The following is a 19,146-nucleotide window of genomic DNA, read 5'->3' on the forward strand; positions in this document are numbered from 1 at the left end:
TTTCCATTCTGATTCTGCTTAGTACATTCTACATAACATTTTAAAATAAAAAACATAATGAGCTTATAGTATGGTAAGAACAACGTTCCATAACAAATTAATTAATTAAACTCTATTAGTTAAATCTTAAACATTTTACACATTCCCTACAAAGTTCTATTAACACATGTTATTCCAATTTTCTAACTCTATTTCAAATACAAATACTACAATACAATCTTATGTACTTTTGCAGAATCTCTTTTTAGATTATATTTTACCCTTTGTCTCTGAAAAAAACCTGTTTTTTAACATCTTGTTTTAAGCCTTTATAACTTTTCTTCACTTTTTCCCTTCCTTCCTTGTCAAATCTAGCCTTTTAACCCCCCCCCCTCTCAATCTCCAGCCTTTTAGTCTCCCTCTCTGTTGTATTCCTCTTTCTGTTGCTTTCTGACATTATATCGATTTTTCACCCTATTTTTCCCTTTCTTGGTTGCTTTTTAGGACTTAAATTCTCCATTTTCTTTTCCTTTTACCCGTTTCTTCCTCAATTAAAATTATATGTCCATTAAAGATGGCCTCTTCTTCTTCATCCCAACCTTCTTGTTGTTGCATTTCTTGATAAGTAGAAATTGCCATTTTCTAAGAAGCGAAAAATAGATCCAAAAGAGCCCTTGCCTTCTTCTTCCTCTTCTTTTTAACTTTTCAAATTCCATTTTCAATTCTTCAACAGATACCATTGTGAATTTTTTTTTAAACAATCCAAATGTTTTTTTAGTCTTTCAAAATATAGTTTACAAAAGTCCCAAAGTCATCAAGCAATCAAAATCAGCACAAACTGTTTCATTTAGCACTTTCTTCTTTTAATACTTTCTCTTCCTGGGGTAGAATTCAATCACACAATTCCAAGGTAATTTTTGGAAGTTTTATTGCAATTTAATCTCTAATCTTATAAGGTCCAAGCAGTCTCCTTCAACAAATCTTTGTATAAATCATTTACCTCTCTTCCTTCCCACTTATAGCAAAAAGATTTTAATTTTTAAATGTCAGTGTTTAGAAATCTAATGTCCCCTTGGCTTTAATTTTCAAAATTAGTACCTTCTGCTGCCAAAGGGAGTATTTCTGATTTCCATCTGCTGTCTCCGTAGGGAAGGAAAGTGAGGAGAAAAAAAAAGAGCTTTCCCTTTCACTTTCAACCGCAGCTTTACTATCTTCTGGGAAACAATGTATCACTTAAAGAGCCAAAGTTCCAGGATATTCAGATGTTGCTTGTCATCCTGGTTCAGCCAAAAGCTTTCACTTTCTCAACTTCCTCCTGCACAAAACTTGTCCGGTTGAGAGGTTCTTTGTGGCGGCCATTGCTGACCGCCGCTCCACCACCTTTGGAAAAGGGAGTTAAGCCGGCTGGGAAAGGGAGTTGCGATGCCCCCAGACCCCTGCCCGGATCTCTCCTCTCTTCAGTTATCCCTACAGGATAACTATAGCCTTCCAATCCGACTGGATCGAAGGCACTCCAGCAGCGAGCGTGGCAGGGATCGCGCACAAACGCGAACTCCTGCCACCTCCGAAGCCTGACAAACTGGAACTCGCTTGTTAAGTTTTATAGTAGATGTCTAAGACTTGCAGATTTATTTTCCAATCATTTCTGTTCCGTAGTCTTGGCTACAGTTACCTGAGAACTGACTGGCTCCTGATTGCAGAGTCAGAATCTGTCTTCTACTTCAGAATCTGACTCATCAAATGGATCTAAGATAACTTGCTGTAGCCAACTCACCATGGCCTACTTGCTATGTGACAGTTCAATGCTGCATTAATCATTTCATTGAGTTACTTTTAAGTATTGGTGACTACATTTTCATCAAAATTATTGTAACTCTTGTATTTCTGGATTGACTTTCTTTTATTATTATTGGTCCAGGAGTGGGATCTAACAGTGTTAACTATCGGTTTGGTGATTTATGAGGTTTGGTGATTTACGATGTGCTTCCTTGCACGCTGCGCGCCAGCACGCTGTGTGCAGAGAAGCAGCCTTTGAAAAAGCACTTTTTTCCTGCTTTTTAAACTGCAGCTGTGCTTCGTGCGGCAGCTAAAGTTGAAAAAGCAGGATATAAAGGTCAGGTAAGAGCCCGAGCGGGCGGGTGGGCAAAAACATCAGCAGACATAGAACCGGTTCTATGTCTGCTGCTCTTCAGAGCTACCAGTTCTACAGAGGTGGACAGAACCGGTAGCTTCAGTTCCCAAAATTCCCAACTAACATGGCCATCAGAACCAGTATTTCTGAAAAACATGAGGTTGGAGAAAAGCTAAGCTGTTAACATGATTAATGAGTGTGCTACGTAGTTAGTTTTAATAAGCAGTTAGTCATATTTCTCATGTAACATAAAATCTAATACCTTTTCCTTGGAACCATAGCTTATATCAAACATTGTCCAAATTTGATTTATGTGTATTTGTCTTTTTTCCTTGAGCTGACAGGGTCACATATTCAAGGTGAAATAAGAAAGTAGATATCCTGGAACAACAGTCCTTAATGTAATGAGCCATTTTGAGGATTTGTGCAAAAAAAAAAAGTAGCATCTCCTTATATAGGCTTATTTAAAGCTTATCAATTGAATTCAGTTGATTTTCTTCCAAGGAGAGTGCTTTAACATTATCAGCCTCACATTATAAAGTTATGCACATGAAATTAAAATTAAATCCCAAGATGATCAATAGATCACTCCCTTGTCTGTAGGACTGCAGTCATATAATTAAATTTCATAGTTTTGATAACTCAAAAAAGGTTGCATTATGTTTTAGCAGATTTAATTCCTAGAATAAAATACATAGCTAATATACTATAGCTGGAATGATAATTGTTGTGGATATTAACAATAATGATTCTAGTTATATGGGAGCTTTTGAGTGGAAAGCATCTTTTTTTGCATCAGCTCAATGTAAGAAGAAAAATACATATTCATTTAATATATGGATTGAACCATTACATATTTGTAAAATTTATTCTTTCAGTGATTAATGTTATTACTCTGGGACTCCTTTATCTAAACTGCTTGTCTATATTGGTGTAACTGCCATTTAGAATTTTGGGTGGATTCTTATTTTTCAAAACAGTCTTCAACAGACAGCAAGGAATGAATGTAACAGGCATGCTTTAATGAGTTTCAAGGTGCAATATCACTTTAAAAAATTGAAAGTTATAAATAACAGTTTAACAGTCAGAAGAGTAATCGCATCACTTTACCAGGGAAAAGTGATGCCAAGGGAAGTTTAAGCAGTCTCCAAAATGGTTCTCTTACCTGTTGTGATGTGTGATATCAGCAACTATTTGTTTTCAGAACTTAAGATTAGAAAACCAAAACCAAACTTTTAGGATGAGCATCCATTGTTTGTTTCATTTCAAGTGGTTTCATTTTTGGTTTTCTATTTCTTTACTGGTATAATTCCCTTGAGAAGTTATTCTGGATTGTTTGATGTTGATTAATTTCTCTAAGCCATCTTGTTGCATTCTTGTAGATAAAAATGCATGGTTATTTTAAAAAATACTTATGTATAAAATAACATTAAGCCATTTGATAATTTTGACTAGAAAATTGTAGTTGCACTTTATTTCTCTAACTCCTTTGTCCCAAACTAAAATCCATTAAACTCTAAGTAAATATTTAAGGAATAAAATATAGTTTTCATAGATACACAACAACAGTTTTTAAACAATGTCTTTCAGGAAAACAAATATCCTTAAAATTTAGAAGGATTTTTTTATATATAAAAGCAAAATCTAATGTTCTGCTTAGTTCTATTAGGATTGCTTTGCTGCCACCTAGTGTTCCTCTGCATTACAAATATATAGCTATAACTTCCATTCATTTCTGTGAAAAATAACCATATTTCCCACCCAGGTCATTAGCCTCTTAGGCCACCATGTTCTAATCAGTAGTTGCTTATAATATTTAGAAGAAGACAAGACTTCTAAAGTAGAATTGATATAAGTACTATACTTCTAATTCATCTCTTGCCTGGGGCCTCTGAATACATACATAATGCTTGCTTGCTTGCATGCTTGCTTGCTTAGTGGTTAAGATGCTAGACTAGAAGCAAGGAACCCAAGTTCTAATCCTTTTCTTAGGCATGGAGGCCAAATGGTGATTTTGACCAATCACTTAATCCTAGAGTGAGATGTCAAAAAACATAGGCCACAAACTTCAGCAAAGACATCTTCATCTGACATAAGATTTGTTTGGGCTGATAATATATCTTCTAATTGATTATTATGACAAGCATCACAGCAGAATGTGGGAGGTTATATTTATATCTATATCTATATTTACATACTATACATTTATATCTATCTAATCTGTCTATCTTATCTATCTGCTATACGCTTAAACATACACATATGTATGTGTATGTTCATAAATATGTACATATATTCATATGTACGTATACACATATACTGTACACACACACACACACACACACACATTTATAACTTCCTTGTAGGGTCTGCATTACTTAGGGAAGTTTATAACAAGTAAAAATAGTAAGTTAGGCTGATCTGTCTACTGTTTATATATAGCTGTTACGTAATTCTGATCTCACATTTGAAAGAATACCCATATCTTTGTAATCATCATTAGCAAACCAGATAATTTATTAAAATATTATAAATATCTCACCATGAATAGCTGCATGTGGTCAGAATAGAAGAACAAGTGAATCAACAGTTTATTAGTAATCATAAAAAATAAAATAAAAAATTGTAAAAGTAACAGTTTATAGTAATCTTTAAAATCATTAGATACTAATACTAATAAAATGATTCTACTATTTTAATACATTGAAGTACTTCAGGGAATAAAGCCAAACCAATACTCTTCCATGTTTTTCACTTTTAAGACTTTAAAAAATTAGCTATTTTGACTATACCATTTATGTTATAGAAGATATATCTGGTTTGTTATATTTTTTTTTAATTTTCTCTATAATTGAAGAAGTTGTCTTGGTAGGTTACACTACGTACATTGTTGAGGTAATTCCCCATTAGGAGAATGAGAGCGTACAGGGAGACATAGTGAGAGTAGTGAAGAATAATACACACACAGCACACAGATATACTGTACAGTTAATGTAGGTTTTTACTTCCAATAAACGTTCAGGGATAATCCAAATATCAAAGTCCAGTATCAAAAACAGTTCAGTAACAGACTTACATCAACGATCAGTAACAGTCATTTAGGAGGAACAGCAACACCCTCCAATAGAAGCAACAGAGACTCACTGAGACTCTATTCTGAGACTAAAAAACCCAGGTTTCTGGCTCCATCTTATGGCTGTTTGAGAAACCATACCCAATTACAGTTTTTGCATTTTCTTAAAGATACAGTATTAAAATGCCGACCTAGTTTATATATTTCCAACCCAAGTAACTGTTTGGTGACTTACATTACTAACATTCTCCCCTTTGGGTAGGACAATATATACAACCTTACATTCTAAGTCCATAATCTTCACAGCAAGCCTTATGCTTTATAGAGCCTTGGGTCTTTGTAAAATGATCTGCTATACTGTTTTGGTGATTAATGCTATGTCAATCAGTAAACAATAGCAACAATGAAATTATACCATTATTTTCCTTTTTAAACAAATATGGATCAGCCATGCCAGCAACAAAACCTATTTTAGTTAATTCTTTAACTATACCCTGGTTCCACTCATATCCTGATTGCTTCAAGCCATAAAGACTCTTTTTCAATCTCCAGCAATCAGTTGTATTATCTTTTATACCTAAAGGTTTCTTTAAATATATAGTGTGTTGCAACGGTGCATGCAGATATGCGGTCTCTACATCCAAATTATTTATAATGTATTTCACCTTAGCTGCCCACACTAATGCTGTCCTTAATGTAGTAGCCTTCAGACTAGGTGCAAACACTTCATCGTAGTCATTTGCTGTCTGATTGAACCCTTGTGCTATTAACCTGGCTTTATGGGTAACAGTCCCATCCACACCTGTCTTAAACTTATAAATCCATTTACATCCTATGGCATGTTTACCTAGTGGTAATTTAACATTTTTGTATACCTCTAGTTTTTTAATGATTCCAGTTCCTTATCCATTGCTACCTGCCAAGCAGCCTGATCCTTAGCAGGACACAGTTTCAGTTCATTATAAGTACTTGGAACTGTATTCACTTGGCATACAACACTAGCCTGATATGTATCAGGTGGTCATGTTACTCGGATTGAACATCTTGGTAATACAGGGTTTACTGGTGGACTCACCTGTGCCACCTGCTCCTGTTCTTCTACTGTGCCTGTTCTACTACTTCCTCCCGTGCCTGTTCTTCCTCTTTAATGGCTATTCGTGGTTTACTTATTTCATCTTTAAGGACTATTTGGGTATCAATAATAACATCATTGCTGGATTCCTGTTCCAGTTTATCCCACCCAACGTGCTCAAGAAATTTTGCACTAGCACTACAATAAACATGAGCTGATCCCAAAATCTAAACGATCTATGGTTGGCCTCATACAAAAAATAACTTCTTAGCTCTATGTTGTCCTTTCAGTCTTACTTGTGAGGGAATATGCACCCATGCTGGAGCTCCAAATGTGTGTAGGTAACTTAAATTTGGTTTTCTGCCATGCCAACAAGTGAATGGCAATTCACCAGTTGTTGTGTTAACTACATTGTTTAACACATTGTTGCTACACATTATGGCTTCACCCCACAGTGTTTCAGGCAAACCTGAGTCAGATATCATAGTGCGAGCCATGGCTTGTAATGTTTGCCCTCTTTGTTTTACAAACGAGTTATGTTGTGGTCTGTAAGGTGCAGAACGTTTATGCTCAGCACCAGCCAAATTCAACATTGTTTGGAATCTTGTTAACAAACTCAGTCCCATTATCAGTAACTAATGTAATTACTTTACTTTTCATTTTTCTCTCAGCAAACCTTAGCCAGTTAAAGAAATGTTGGAATGTTTCTGTTTTGTTTTTCATGAGATAGCAGAAACCGTATTGTGAGTAATGGTCCATAATACTCAAAATATAGCAGGCACCTCCTAAACTAGGTTTCTTAGGACCAATTATGTCAGCAAACACAACCTCTAAAGGTTCTTTGGTCTTAAAACCATTCAGTCTGTTTGCAGGAGTAACCTTGCTCTTCTCTTGGCTACAAGCATTACAGTTTAAATACTTGCTAAAGGGTTTCAATTTTACTTCCTCTGACAATTCAACAGTTTGTTTGAGCATTTTGAAATTAATGTGCCCCAGACATCTATGCAGTAAATGTATACATTCATCATGTGGCTTAACATTGTTATGAACCGAGTTAGCACTCTGCAACTGGTCATCATGTTACACATGTAAATTATTCTCTAAATTAGCAGTAACACTTTTACCCTCTTTCTATATTATACATTTTTTCTCCCTAAAAATTACTACATAACCAAGAATACTACATAACCAAGAATAACTAAAGCCCTTTACTGATAACAAATTAAATTTCAGTTTAGGTACATATAACATAGTTAAATGTTTGTTTATACAAGAACAATATGCAGTACCTTCACCAGATGCATTCATCTTCCATCCATTTGCCAATGATACGTGTTGTTTACTCGTAGACATCTTTATAAACCTCTATCTTTAGTAATTGCACTGCGATGCTGCACTATCAACAACCCACAAATCATGGTTTACAGTTGAATTGCTAGACATAGCTAAACTAACATTCTTCTTAGCCTTCTGGTGATTATTAGTATTCTGTCTTTTTCCTTTTTTACAGAATCTAGCTATATGCCCCCTAGCCCCGCAAGAAAAACATTTCCTAACGGTATAGGCAGTTGAACACAAATCCTTTTCTTGTGGTTGTTCCTTCCTCAGTTGGTCCCTATCCAGCCATCTTCTTGCTTCTTCTAACAACCTTCCGGTTATGTCAGTCAATGTTAGTTCATCTTTGGGCAGGACTTCCAGTGAAGATACATAATCATCATAACTTTCATCCAATGATGAAAGCTCTGAAAGCTCTTTATGCAGCTCTGAAAATATCAGTTCTTTTTCATGTAGCTCTTGAAAAGTTCTTTTCATGAAGTTTAAATGAGTTAACATCTCCACCTTTCAGAAGACATGCTCTAAACAGTTTACGTGTAAGATGTATGTGTGCACCTACACTGTCACGAACATAAATCCTCTTCAAATTCTCCCAACACCTAGCAGTAGACTCTTCTCCATGAATATGGACTAGCTGCTGGTCACTCAGTATTAGTCCAATTATACAAAGAGCTTGTTCGTTGTTCTGTTTAAAGTGAGCAAGCTTCTTGGCATCACCCTCATTTTCTGGATCCCAAGCATTTACATCCAGTGGATCTTGAACTACATTCCATAACCCTTCTCATAGACCAGGAAACATAGTTTGTTCCATCCAACCGGGTTATCGGTGATAGACTTGTTGAAGTGTCTTGTGCCATCTTTACCAGGATAGTAACCCACAATTAAACAGTAAATACAGTACTGTGCATTCACACTAACTCTCAGTTATCTGAGCCTGGTATGGCCTGGGCCCATAACCAGTGTTGAGGTAATTCCTCATTAGGACAATGAGCGCATACAGGGAGACGTAGTGAGAGTAGTGAAGAATAATACACACACAGCACACAGATACACTGTACAGTTAATGTAGGTTTTTACTTCCAATAAATGTTTAAGCAAAGTCCAAACAAGCAGTCCAAAGTCATTCACAGGTACGGCAGTCAGTGTTCAGTTCAGGGATAATCCAAATATCAAAGTCCAGTATCAAAAACAGTTCAGTAATATTACATCAACGATCAGTAACAGTCATTTAGGAGGAACGGCAACACTCTCCAACAGAAGAAACAGAGACTCACTGAGACTCTATTCTGAGACTAAAAAACCCAGGTTTCTGGCTCCATCTTATGGCCGTTTGAGAAACCACACCCAATTACAGTTTTTGCATTTTCTTAAAGATACAATATTAAAATGTCTATCCTAGTTTATATATTTCCAACCCAAATAACTGTTAGGTGACTTACATTCCTAACATACATTAATACTGCTTTGACTTCTGTGTTAAGGTTCCTGTCCATGTTGGAGGAAGAGGTATACAGTCAAAATTCTCCTATCTGGGATCCAGATTTCATAACTTCCACTTCTCGAAGCAGCCAACTAGGCATCCAAACAGGTAAATATTGTAATACAAAACAAGATCAGGACCAATAGATTCTGTGTTAACTTTATTCAGTTAATGGACAGTTTTATGCCACTTATAAATGCATAAAGATTGTCTTCTAAGTTAATTTGAATAACATTTACACAGCCTTTACAATTATGGTTCTTCTGTTTTATTTATTAACTTTATATGCCTTCCCTCTCATTGTAAAGGAACTCTGCATGATTTATATGTATCATAAAAGCAAAAGTACACACAATTAAACATTAAAATTAACAGAGATTTAATAAAAAACAGGATACTATCGTTTGGATGCAGAATCTCTTTTTTTCTAGTCAGCTGACCACTTTCAACACTGAATGTCCCACCAGGACCCAGGGCCAATCAGCAGAGCCACATTTTGAGGTTCTTACAGAAGGCAAAGAGAATAGGAGCCAGAATAGGACAACTTGACACAGCTAACATAGCATGGCCAGGTCACTGCCACCAGTTCACCACTGCCAAGTCTCCCCTGCCAATTCTCTGGCACCAAATTGTTGCAAGACAACTTCATATGTCCAATTTGCTGTGGGGACAACTTGCCATGGCGGCCATAGGGAGAACCAAATGGATGGTTGAGCAAGCAGGTGAGGAGAGTGCAGAATGGTGACAGGGGCCTTCCCATTTTCACATCTCCACTGCTGACGTGCTGAGCTCTGGGTCAAAAAAGTTGGGCACTGTGTTGTCTGTAGACGGGGCAGGTGGGAGGGAGGCAGTAGCTGTGAGGGACAGCCACTGCCACTGCCACACCAAGCTCTGGGATAAAGAGGCCAGCTTCAGTGGTGGTGGTGGTGCGGTGTGTGAAAATATGATACCTCTGGCCACTGCTGCCTCCCCCCACTTCTCAATCTGCCCACTGAATGCGAAGCCCCTGGCCCCCACCAATCTCCGCTCTGTCCACCTGCTTGCTCACCCACCCACCTGGGTCTCTTTCTGACCTCCTGCATGAGTTGTCCCCAGGATGAGTTGACCATATAGAATTTTCTTGCAGCAATTTAGTGGCCTTGAGCTGACTACTCCAAATTGTCCTAGACCCATAGAGGTGTATCTTCTCTGGAAGGCTGCAGTGTTTCAGAGAATATCATGTTTTGCTGTAATTTTGTCCAGATGAAATCTGGTAGAGCATCTTTGTTTAATAAGAAACAGGCAGGAAGTATCTAGTTAGATTTTTATTTAATATATTTCTATAGAAGCAGAGACACATTTAATTAAATTTATACAATATCAACACAAGATAATATGTATAGCTCCATTCTGAACTGTAGATTTTTGGTTCTTTGAGTTTGGTTTTCTTGAAGATTGTTTACTATCAGTAACATCAGTATATAGGAAACTGGGCTTTGCTGTTTATATGTAGTAGTTTGCCTTGCCAATTTTAGTACAGATGTTGTTTCCTCCTTAGTTGTTCCTTGATTAGGGCATTGTTTCCTCTCTGATAGTTGATTTCATTCTGTTTCTTATTTTAGCAGCTTGTGAAGATGTGTTCTAGGCTGTTCGTTTCCCATCCAAGTTTTTGATTGTATCTTTCAAATAATACGTAAATGGGGTTGTGTCTGTGTGTCTGTTGATGGCTTATTTGGGTGAATGCCAAGCTTCTAGGAATTCCCTTGCATTTTTTAAAAAATTTGACAGTTGAATAACAGTTGAAATGAGGAATTTTTGTCATATCTTCTAACAGCTAGTAGATGTTCATGGAAAGCAGTCTGCTAGTCTTTTTTCTAACAGCCTACATAGTGGCTGTTATGGTGTTTACACTATACGATGAGTCCAATGTTTCTTCTTTGGCTGTTGAGTCTTTTGGTTTGCTTAAGATGTTTTTGAGGGATTTTGTTGCTTGGTGAGCTTCAGTGATGATGAATGGTTTTAGTAGTCTGTTTAATTGACTCAGATATGTTTTTGATGTATGGGAACAAACACTTTTTTGTAAGCTATAATAGTTGAGCACTGTACTTAGCCTCTTCTGATGAAGTTGCTGGGTGTCTATTGGAAGGTGACTTATATGTGGTCTGCTTCCCCTTTTTGATATTCCAGATTACTACAATGAGCTTGTGCTCATCTGAATAATGTTTGTATGCAGTTCCTCTTTTGAGTGGTTGGGTGATTGTTTTGACAGTGAAGCTCTAATGTGAGTTATGTTTTAATAAAATGAATTTCTAATTTGACAATGTTTCTTTGCTCATGAGGGTATCCAGGAAGGATAATGTGGTTTTGCCTTCTTTTGAAAGTTTATTTCTGTATTCCAACATGTTGTTTATTGCCTCATATATCTTTTCTACTGTTCCTGTTTTAATGTGATAGAGCAGAGGTGCCAAACTCAAGGCCTGCAGGCTGCATCCGGCCTGTGATATGGTTGGATCCGGCCCTCAGGGCTGTCCCAGTCTACCTACATCACTTTAACCCGGTCTACTCACATCGCTTCGGCCTGGTCTGTCCAATGCAGAGAGGAAAGATCAAGCCAGCGAAGCTTCAGCCCGGTCTGCCTGGTGCGAAGAGGAAAGATCAGGCAAATGTAGCTTCAGCCCAGTCTACTCAATTAGGCCAGCGTGGCTTCGGCCTGGTCTACTCAATGTGAAGAGAAAACATGCCAGCAGTTTGGAGAGTAATGTCAAGCTGGCCAAGCCCACCTAGTCAGCCACACCTACCCAGTCAGCACCCTCCCCCCAGCTCAACCCACAGCCCTGATGTGGCCCTCAATAAAATTGAGTTTGACATTCCTGTGAAAGAGGGATAAGGAAGAAACAGCACCAGGGAGTCAGTAAGAGAAGATACAGTAACAGACAAGGAACCATCAAGGAGGAAGCCACAAACCCAGTAAGATTGGCAGAACAACTTACTATGTATAAATAACTATCAAATCCCATTCTCACTTGCATTGATAATGTTACCTAGCCTGGTAATAAAGTATCTGGAAAAAAAGCAAGAACAAGAACAAGCTCAGAGATCAAGAACCAACAATTTCAAAGTGCAATTGTTGGCCTGACAAACTACTAGAAGCTGATTAAGATTACTCCTCTTAAATAAGTAGCTATTTGTTAATAGTACTACTTCAGACTATGTAAAATTTATGTAACAGTTCCCTCAAGAGTTTGAAACATTGTATTATGATTCCATAGTTCTTCAGTTAAGAGCTTCACTTGCTTTCTAGGGCAATCCTCATATACATAACATTGGCTTTGATTAATTCAAGCCATGGCATCTGGAAAACAATTCAAAATTCAAAATGAAAACCGGACTAATTTCAAATGCTAGAATGTAAAGACTTAAAAGCAATTGCTAAATTTTAGATAAGACCAAGTGAAATGGTATCCAATAAAAATTCAGGTTGGCTAAAAAGCCAGTTTACTTGGAGAAATTGAACCTAATGATGCTAGATATTGAAATCACCATAGATTAGATTTTGGGGAAAAAATCACAGACAAGTGTCCCTTCAGTAAGGACTGGACTGATAGGCCAGAGGCCTAATTTGTTAGATAGTTCTTTTGCAAGGGTCAGTCACGTCTCAACATACCTTATGAGTAGATGTTCAGATTTTGGGATTTCCGGTTAACAGTTTTAGATAAAAGAACCAGGAATTATTTCAATTCAATGCTTATTACAGTCATGGATCAGCAGAAAAAAGTAAACATTAAATTAAAACTGAACAGAACCGAACAGCGCAAGGCATAAGTAATATGTTATGATTGACAATGAAATTAATGGGTGACTAAAGTCTGCCTAATTTTACAGACAATGTAACAAAACTTAACTATACAGAGAAACTGAATCATACTGATCCAACAATAGTAGTTTAGTGTAAAAATGTTCAGAATTTCTGAAATATTTCATCAGGTAAGGTGTTATAAGAGAAGTCCCTGAGTCCGGGGGGGGTGGAATGTAACAGGATATGAGCTGCAGTTTCAATTGTCCCTTCTCCACAGGGGCACAGCTTCATCTCATATGGAACTTTTTAATATTGGCCCTCTAGAACTGCTGTGGGCAGAGCATTTCAACATGCTAAAGTTAATTCCTCTGAAATTTAGAGAAGTTATGTGATACAAATACCTTGCTGGTTTGTGATGGGGGTGTGGGGGGGAGGAGTCCTGCCTGTTTAAGAAAACATTATTGGGTAAAATGGGTCCTGTTGAATGTCTTGGTTATTAATATGTTTAAATGCACTAAGTACATGTTCATAGCCTATCATTAGGAACAACTCCTTGGAGAGACTGAGATGTTGGCATTTTAATACAATAGCATTAATCCATGTTAATTAATAATTTTTCCCCATAAGAAAAGGACTCAGGCATGTGAGAAAGAACAGAAGTTTCAGTTAATGTGTTACATGCACTAGTTTCTATTTTGAACAGGCCTGCCTTCCACCATAGAACTATATTGGAAACAAAGGGGTCTACCTGCGATATGCTCTTAGAAATTTAAACTGTAACTTTTCAAGAGGGGCAAAAGAGGAATAGGGTCCTAGCTGGGCATCAAAGAGTAGTTGCACATGTGCCTTTGCTGAAAATAGCTTTGGTGGAGCTTATCATGCTCCTTTAGTGAAATAGAAAGATTGGATTGCAGTAGTTGTTTTTTGAGAATTTTTTTATAACATAGTTTTAGTGCACACTCTATTTTGTGAAACAATGGAAAATCATGCCAGATATTTGAAGATTTTAACTTATTAATGTTCTGCTCATTTATTCTCCAAGCATACTATTTAGGTATCTGCAAAAAATTAGAATTTTGGTTTTACTACAATTGATTTTGAAAGCTTCCTGGTCAAGGGATTAATTGCTCAGATTGAGTCCAATTAATGTTTGTGACAGAAATGCTCTGTCATCTGCATATAACAAGATAGCAATATGCCTGTTTGCTAATTTTGGTGGGTGGTTACTCTGCTTCATTCTGGCTACAAGTAAATTTATATACAAATTAAATAGAGGAGAGGCTAAAATACATACAGGTGAAACTCGAAAAATTAGAATATCGTGGAAAAGTTCATTTATTTCAGTAATGCAACTTAAAGAGTGAACCTAATCTATGAGATAGACTCATTACGTGCAAAGCAAGATAGTTCAAGCCATGATTTGTCATAATTGAGATGATTATGAAAACCCCAAATCCACAATCTCAGAAAATTAGAATATTGTGAAAAGGTTCAATATTCTAGGCTCGAAGTGTCCCACTCTAATCAGCTAATTAAGCCATAACATCTGCAAAGGGTTCCTGAGCCTTTAAATGGTCTCTCAGTTTGGTTCAGTAGGAAGCACAATCATGGGAAAGACTGCTGACCTGACAGTTGTGCAGAAAACCATCATTGATACCCTCTGTAAGTAGGGAAAGCCTCAAAAGGTAATTGCAAAAGAAGTTGGATGTTCCCAAAATGCTGTATCAAAGCACATTAATAGAAAGTCAGATGGCAGGGAAAAGTGTGGAAGAAAAAGGTGCACAAACAGCAGGGATGACTGCAGCCTGGAGAGGATTGTCAGGAAAAGGCTATTTAAAGGTGTTAGGGACTTTCACAAGTGGACTGAGGCTGGGGTCAGTGCATGAAGAGCCACCACACAAAGACGGATCCTGGACATAGGCTTCAAATGTTGTATTCCTCTTGTCAAGCCACTCCTGAACAACAAACAACATCAGAACTACAAACAATGTCTTACCTGGGCTAAAGAAAAACAGAACTAGTTTGTTGCTCAGTGGTCCAAAGTCCTCTTTTCTGATGAGAGCAACTTTTGCATCTCATTTGGAAACCAAGGACCCAGAATCTGGAGGAAGAATGGAGAGGCACACACTGCAAGATGCTTGAAGTCCAGTGTGAAGTTTCCACAGTCTGTGTTGATTTGGGGAGCCATGTCATCTGCTGGTGTTGGTCCACTGTGCTTCATTAAGTCCAGGGTCAATGCAGCCATCTACCAGGAGATTTTCATGCTTCCTTCCACAGACGAAGGAAGGGGATGCTGACTTCATTTTCCAGCAGGACTTGGCACCTGGCCACACTGCCAAAAGCACCAAAAACTGGTTCAATAACCTTGGGATACTGTGCTTGATTGGCCAGCAAACTTGCCTGACCTGAACCCCATAGAGAATCTATGGGGCACTGCCAAGAGAAAGATGAGAGACATGAAACTGAAAAATGCAGAAGAGCTGAAGGCCACTATTGAAGCATCCTGGTCTTCCATAACACCTCAGCAGTGCCACAGGCTGATAGCTTCCATGCCACGCTGCATTGAGGCAGTAATTGCTGCAAAAGAGGCCCAACCAAGTACTGAGTACATATGCATGCTTATACTTTTCAGAGGTCTGATATTGTTCTATGTACAATCCTTGTTTTATTGCTTGCATGTCATATTCTAATTTTCCGAGATTGTCGATTTGGGGTTTTCATGAACTGTAAGCCATAATCTTCACAATTATGACACATCATGGCTTGAACTATTTTGCTTTGCATGTAATGAGTCTATCTCACATATTAGTTTCACCTTTTAAGTTGCATTACTGAAATAAATGAATTTTGGCATGATATTCTAATTTTTCGAGTTTCACCTGTAAATGTTATGCATGAGTAAAAGTTACTGTCTATCAATGGCAGAAGCTTTGTCCCAAGCCTTGCTCTGGGAACAAAATCAAATGCAGATCTAAAATCAGCATACAGGTTAGAATCTGCTTTAGATGTGTATTTTTAAAACCAGACGTTGAAATTTAAGGGCATGTCCATATATAGAGTATCCAGACCTAAAGCCTTCTTGCTTATCAGCCAGCTCTGAATCAATACAGTCAACTAATTTATTATATAGGTGTCTAGCAAATAGCTTGCTTACTATGCTTAACAAGTTGCTAAACTGTAATTTGCAGACAAATCTCATGTGCCCTTTTTGTAGATGGGCACAATAATAACTAAGCTCCAGTCCTCAGGAATTTGTGCAGTGTGATCAATAATAAAGATAAAACAGGTGGGCACGAACAGGGGTCCATCAGCCTATATTATTTCATAATATTTCAGGTGTAATAAAGTTGCTGCCTGAGGCTTTACCAGGTTTTAACTGCTTTACAAGCTTCTTTAGTTCAGCATTTGTGACAGTGGCCCACTTTGGAAGCTTTAAGATCTAAATTAAATTTGGAGAGCTCTTCTTGTAGATATAATGCTCCAAAGTGATTTTCCTACACAGATCCAGGTAAGAGGTGAGGAGCGGAAGAGGTCTCTTGGTTGTATGAGAAGCTATCAAGAGCAATAATGAAATGGAATTTCTGGCTTGGGAGGTCTAGTGAATTTTTTAATCATATTTTTAAAAAAGATGTTTACATTGTTTCTTCAGGAACATATAATCCTGAATAGAATGCTAAGCTGGATTTTTATTACCGTATTTATCGGCGTATAACACGCACTTTTTCCCCCTGAAAATAGGGGGCAAATGATGTATGCGTGTTATACGCCGACAAACCAGGAGCGGAATCCTCTTTAAGGGATCCTGCCCAATAGTGCTAGCGAAGCGGCAGTGCAGCGTCGTGACGTGATGTCAGCGCTGCGCCCGCCGCATATTTTTTCCTGAAATTTCCTCTTAAAGGGAATGCGTGTTATACGCCTGTGCGTGTTATACGCCGATAAATACGGTATATAAATTGGATCCCCTGATCAGTTTACCCTTGGCCTCAAGACATTCTATGTCAGACCAGGGCTGAGAGAAAAAAATCCCTACTTGCTTGTTTTTCTCTCTTTGAGAACTGAGTGGAAAGTACTGGCTGGAATAATTGCATTAACTGGGAGAATGTCTGTAAGAGTGAGCTTCAAATTTCTCTTTAACTGTAGTAGAATGGAGATGCAGAACTGCTTCAGATTGAAGCAGGTGAGAGATTTGCTTACTAAGTTATTAAGACCATTTGGCACAGACCATTCTGAGTTTTGAATTCAGTTCCACAATTGGAATACGTTCTGTTTCCGTAAAACAATTGTTAAATGTTCTTATGATTGTCATACCTGGGAAGTGATTGTTTTCAGGCTGGTTATCTAAGTAAAATTTTTCTTCATACATAATTAAGTTCTGTAAGATCAGAGTATAATCAATAGTCTTGAAGCAGCCCAGTGAGAGAATTCACTACAAGTACTGAGAGATCCATTCAATAAATGTAGACTTGGGTTGGTTTTAGTTTTTAGAAAGCATAACCCCTCATAACCTCTTTTAAATCTGTGGATTGTTGGGTTAATAAAGGGAACATTACAGCTGATTCAGAAGAGTTTTGATGAAACTGAGTGAAAAGTACCTTATCATTCAATCCTATCCCTGCATTGAAGCCACCTAAAACAATTACATAAGATGAGGTATTATTTGATCAATGGTGGGATTCAAAAAAATTTACTACCGGTTTTGTGGGTGTGGCTTGGTGGGTGTGGCAGGGGAAGGATACTATAAAATCTCCATTCCCATCCCACTCCAGGGGAAGGATACTATAAAATCTCCATTCCCACCCCATTCCAAGGGAAGGATACTGCAAAATCTCCATTCCCTCCCCACTGCTGGGGAAAGGTTACTGCAAAAATCCCATTCCCTCCCCATCCTGCTAACCTGCTTTCCAGCTCTGTTCTCCTGTGCAGGGCAACAAAAGAAGACCCAGCCAATCAGCTGGGACTTGGGAAGCAGAGAATATATGGGGGCGGGGCTAGTCAGAGGTGGTATTTGCCGGTTCTCTGAACTACCCAAAATTTCCGCTACCGGTTCTCTAGAACTTCAGAATCTGCTGAATACCACCTCTATTTGATATGAGAATACTTATCTATGTTTCAAATTTAGACCATAAACTATTAAATTGGAATCTGTTTAGAGATGATGGAAGAGAAACAGTGATAATGTAACATTATTAAATTTTAACAGCATAGACATTGTATAATGCTTCATAAGATCTAGCTGTATAACATTTAGGTGTAGCTTAATTGAGCCTTATATACAGATATACTTATGATCACAACTGAACCCAACAATTATGTGGCTAAGTAAGACAGTTGTTAAATGAATTTTACCCCACTTTACAGTGCTTCTTACCACAAGTATAAGTGAATGAATCACTGTAGTTGTTAAGTTAGTAACACAATTGTTAAGTGAATCTGGCTGCCCCATTGTCTTTGCTTGTCAGAAGTTTGGATATGGGATCAATGTGACCCTGGGACAATGCAACCATCATAAATATGAATCAGTTGCCAAGCATCTGAATTTTGATCACGGGATCATGAGGATACTGCAATGGTCATAAATCTGAAAAAAGTCATAAGTCACTTTTTTCAGTGCCATTGTAACTTTGAATAGTCACTAAATAAACTGTTGTAAGTAGAGGACTACCTGTACTTAAACCACCACACTATCTGCCTTATCCTGCTCCAGCAACTTATGAAAGTTGCTGGAGTCCATTTACATACATTTACATACAGATTATTGTCAAACCAAGTTTCTTGAAGCAGGGATAAGTCAAATTCAGCAATATAATTTGTAAACAGAAAATCTCAAAATATATCATTCCATGAAAGGATAGTTAGGAATTTAGGAGCATACAACTGTCAATCTGAATTCCCAATAGTGTCAACTGCTAAAGGCAGATCCTGAGGAACAGTGGAAACACAGGTTACTTCATGGTGTTCATTATTAAGATCGGCTGTTCAATAAGTTATTTTATAAATGTCAGTGGAGTATCAGTATCAATATTGAGAACAATACATCTGGTATATACACAGTTATTTTAAGGTTCAACTTTCTTCTTCCTATTGTAATTGTTTTCTTTATCCTGAGAGTCAGTATTCCACAGATTGAGGTCTCGTACAGGTGTCTCTGAATGTGCGATCACCACTACTGCTGGTTATGATGTGGATATGAAATCAATAGAATGTGTTGTATTCAGATGTACTCAATGGTTCATGTCTTGGATTTTTCTTGAGGTCTCTACTTGGCAAGATAGCTTGCTTGATCCATTAAGTTCTTCACCAA

The 19,146-nt window shown here is 37.5% G+C and overlaps 1 protein-coding gene across 1 annotated transcript in view; it reads left to right on the forward strand.

Moving 5' to 3' along the window:
* The window catches only part of KAT2B (lysine acetyltransferase 2B), a 95,195-nt gene that overhangs the window by 53,127 nt on the left and 22,922 nt on the right, over window positions 1–19,146 (forward strand). Inside the window, 1 exon segment of the mRNA XM_026708177.2 lies at window positions 9,072–9,178. Coding sequence (XP_026563962.2) covers window positions 9,072–9,178 — 107 coding nt within the window.

The sequence above is a fragment of the Pseudonaja textilis genome, chromosome Z (genome assembly GCF_049901715.1).
Source record: "Pseudonaja textilis isolate UNSWEBS1 chromosome Z, rPseTex1.2, whole genome shotgun sequence".
Taxonomy (NCBI): Eukaryota; Metazoa; Chordata; class Lepidosauria; order Squamata; family Elapidae; genus Pseudonaja; species Pseudonaja textilis.